The 3,875-nt window shown below is 37.9% G+C and overlaps 1 protein-coding gene across 1 annotated transcript; it reads right to left on the bottom strand.

Annotated features, from left to right (window-relative positions):
• Positions 1 to 2,093: 2,093 nt before the first annotated feature.
• On the bottom strand, positions 2,094 to 3,020 carry LOC114024422 (olfactory receptor 14A2-like). Its single transcript, XM_027837428.1, has one exon. It carries the CDS (start codon positions 3,018 to 3,020, stop codon positions 2,094 to 2,096), a length of 927 nt encoding a protein of 308 aa, XP_027693229.1.
• Between the last annotated feature and the right edge of the window lie 855 nt (positions 3,021 to 3,875).

Genomic DNA, 3,875 nt, shown 5'->3' with positions numbered 1-3,875 from the left:
CTCCTGGATGGAAGGGGTAATGTCCCAAGCTTCTTGTGTCAGGGGGTGCAGGTTTTGCCTGTTTGGTACTCTGATGGTGCTGCCTTGAAGCCTGTGGGGGACCACTGTGCTGTTGTGGGGCTGCCTGGCACTGGCAACTTGCCTGGTAGTGCTGCTTTGTGGGGCATGGGTGACTGGTGCTGCAGCTCACCTTTTGTTTTGTTTAGGTTCAGAGATGCCTGGTTTTGGGGTCTTGTGCTGAGGCATATGCAAGGGGGTGGGGGGCACTAGTATTGGTGTATGGTTGTTCACCTGGTGCAATGTGAAACCTTATAGCAAACCCTCATTCTGATCTGTGGCTCCCCTGGTATTGCAATGACATGGCGATGGGCAATGGCTGGTGCCACACAGTGCTGTAGGGGTTTGGCTTCTTGGCCTACTTGCTATTGTGCTGATAACCATTTGGGTGGGAGAAAGAGAGAGAGTGTTTCTGTGCTGGGGTTGCATGGGAGGGGGCCTAGTCACTTGCATGCTGCTGCAAAAGGGCTATGGGGCCTCTGTCACTGACCTGCACTGGTGCTCAGGCCTCTTGCTGGCTTGCTGAGGGAAGGCCTGCTGCTGGCTTTCTGGGTCACTAAGCAGTCTTCTTTTACTGGAGTGAGGTAGATTTTTCCTCCTGACCTTCCAAGTTGTCTTGGCATAGAAAATGCTTTCACCCCATCTTTTTGTTGTTTCTGCTATTGCAGAATTCATTACACAGTTCTATTTTATAGTTTTTTAGAATTGAATATGAAAGAGTTCAGGTGATTTCTTACTTGCTCTGCCATCTTGGTTTCAGAAGTTCCATATCAGACCTATATGGCATTCTCAATACAAATACTTTTATCTTACTTAAAATCTATACAGAAGATGACACTTTCAGGAATTTTAAACACAGATTTTGACAAAGATAATTTATCATTTTCTTGTGTATATTTATCATGCATAAGTTACACCGCAGAGTAGACCAACATTTTTCCTTACTTTTTAAAATGGGCTTTCACATCATGTAGCAGTATGATTAGAACACACACCTAACTTTTCTCTCATTTGTATGTTATCTCCTCCCCTATTCTCCCAATTAAACAAGCCCAAATGAGCTACATCTCAGGAACAGGTGAAAACTGACCGGTATCTTGGTATATATTTCCAAAAAATAATTTTTGGGTGTAGAGATATATACACATGCACACACATATATACACAATACGTATACACAGAAACATATAGCACATATTACAGTACACATACATACATAAGTATGTAAAAGTATACGTGACTATATATACTTACATACACATACATATACACATATATTCTGTCATTATTATGTGGTAAACTTCTTGTACAGAAAGGATTAGCAATTGTTGTATTTTAAATGAAATTCAAGATGAGAATTGAATTAGATGACTCCTGACATCTCTCCAAGTACTACTTTTCTATGGTTGTATGATTATATTTTAGATATACAAGCAAAACAAAATATACCACTTTATAGAAATTGACTTATGTTAAAGTAATATGTTTGCAAGTCTTCACAATAATTTAAATTAACTATGTATTTGACAACTTTCTGCATGGTATAAGATAAAAAGAAATTTGCCTTTGAAAACAAAGATGCACGTAAGCTAAGACTCATCTCCTTTCAGGAGAGCTTAGTCAAATCACTTTGCTTCTCTGAGATTCACTTTCCTTAACCATAAAAAGATACAAATAACACCTTTCATAACTACATTATAAGGTTGTTGTTGAGATCAAATATATGAATGTGAAAATTAACAACAATCAGTAATCATTATTAAGTGCTTACAAGGTGCTAGGCCCTTTGTTAAGCTCTTGAAAAACTTTAAAGCATTATAGAAATATGAAGTATTATAATTTTGCCCACTTATATGAGCATATGTACTTTGGAAAAACATATCTTTCAGTATGTCCCTGAACTTTGAATTCTAGATTTCAAAACTCATGTTCTAGAGTCAGATATATAAATGAAAATATTAAGCACATAAAAGGCAGAGCTGATTTGTTAAAAAGCAAGTACATAATCTTGAAAAACACTTTTTCATTAATCCCTCTTATAAGTATTTCCATGTCATAAGCTTCCTCAAAGCAATCTTCATGTCCTTGTTCCTCAGGCTATAGATGACAGGGTTCACGGTTGGGGGCACCACTGTATAGAACATAGACAACAATAGGTCCAGAACTGAGTCAGATTCCAAAGGTGGGTTTAAATAAGCCATGGCCCCAGTTATGATAAAAACCACGAAAACAATGAGATGAGGCAGACTAGTGGAGAAGGCTTTTGACCGACCTTTTGTGTCTGAAATCTTCAGCACAGTTGAGAAGATGTGACCATACGAGATAATGATAGAAATACAGCAGAAAATCCCTAAACCCAAACCAATTGCAACACTCACATAAACTGCAATGTGTTTTTCAGAGCAGGAGATCCTGAGTAAAGAAGGGACATCACAGAAGAACTGATGGATCTCTTTGAGGCCGCAGAAGGGTAAAGAGAATGTACTAGCTGAGTACATGGCCCCAAACACACCTCCACTGAACCAGGAAGCCACTGCCATCCTCACACAAGATCCTTTGGTCATGATGGTTTCATAGTGCAGGGGCAGGCAGATGGCTATATAACGGTCATAAGACATCACTGTGAGGAAGGAAATCTCTGATCCTGCAAATAAAATCACTAAGAAGACCTGTAATACACATCCCAAGTAAGAGATAGAGCAGCTGTGGCTCAGGGAGTTTGCAATGGATTTGGGAACAGTAACAGAAATAAGGCAGATGTCTAAAAAGGACAGGTTCTTCAGAAAGAAGTACATGGGAGTGTGGAGGTGCCCATTGAGAGAGATGAGGGTGAAAATGAGCAGGTTCCCCATTAGAGCCATCAGGTAGATCAGCAAGAAAAGCATGGCATGTAAGATCTGCAGTTCCCAATTTTTGGAAAAGTCCATAAGGAGGAATTCTGTAACTATGGTGAGATTACCCATGTTATGAGACATTCTCTTAACTATCTGTTGAGGAAAAAAAGAGGTCTCAAATGATAAGTACATCACAGGATAATCTGGGTTTCAGGAGATCTGAATTCTAGTTCCGGCTTTCCCATTTTATATCCTTAAACAATTCACTATCTCTCTGTCAATCTCAATTTTCTTATTTGTAAAACGAGGGCATTGGATAAGATGATTTTAAGTGTTTCTGTAATTCTCAAAATATAGGTAAAACTCAGAATAGAAATCTGAACTGAAAAAGAAAATATCAAAATTATCTTTATATTTATAATTTTATTATGTACATAGCATATGCCTGAGAGCAACTCTATGAAGTAGATAGGTTGAGTTATTATTCTCAATTTATTGATAGGTTATTGGTGCTCATAGCAGAGTGATTTTTTTCCAATCTTCCCATATCCTGTGTCAGAGCCCAAAATAGATGTCCTGATTTCATGGCTACTTTAATAGTTTATCTAGCCTTCTTTCAAACGTGAGGCAAATATTTATTTACTTGTCAAAGAAGCATATCTGTTTTTCCCAGTCTCAAAACTGATATGGATGGAATTTCTTTAGAAGTTCTTCTTAAGTCCAATGAGCAATAATCATAAAATTTTTAGCCCAAGACTAGAATTGTCATTCAAATGAAACCAAGGGTACAGATTTGAATTCAACACAGTCTGTTTTATTTCTCTTTCTTGACCACACACAATGTCATTTTTATTCTAGACGACTCTTCTTGCCATGCAAATCAACTATGAAAAGGAACACTAACTAACTAACATTACCAATAGTGGTGGGTCTGTTCTATCGTATTTTTTGATGCAGCAGAGAGTATGGTAACTTATTCATTTT

The sequence above is a fragment of the Vombatus ursinus genome, unplaced genomic scaffold (assembly GCF_900497805.2).
Source record: "Vombatus ursinus unplaced genomic scaffold, bare-nosed wombat genome assembly UNPS02004550.1, whole genome shotgun sequence".
Lineage (NCBI taxonomy): Eukaryota > Metazoa > Chordata > Mammalia > Diprotodontia > Vombatidae > Vombatus > Vombatus ursinus.
This window is presented reverse-complemented; position numbering and strand designations above follow the sequence as displayed.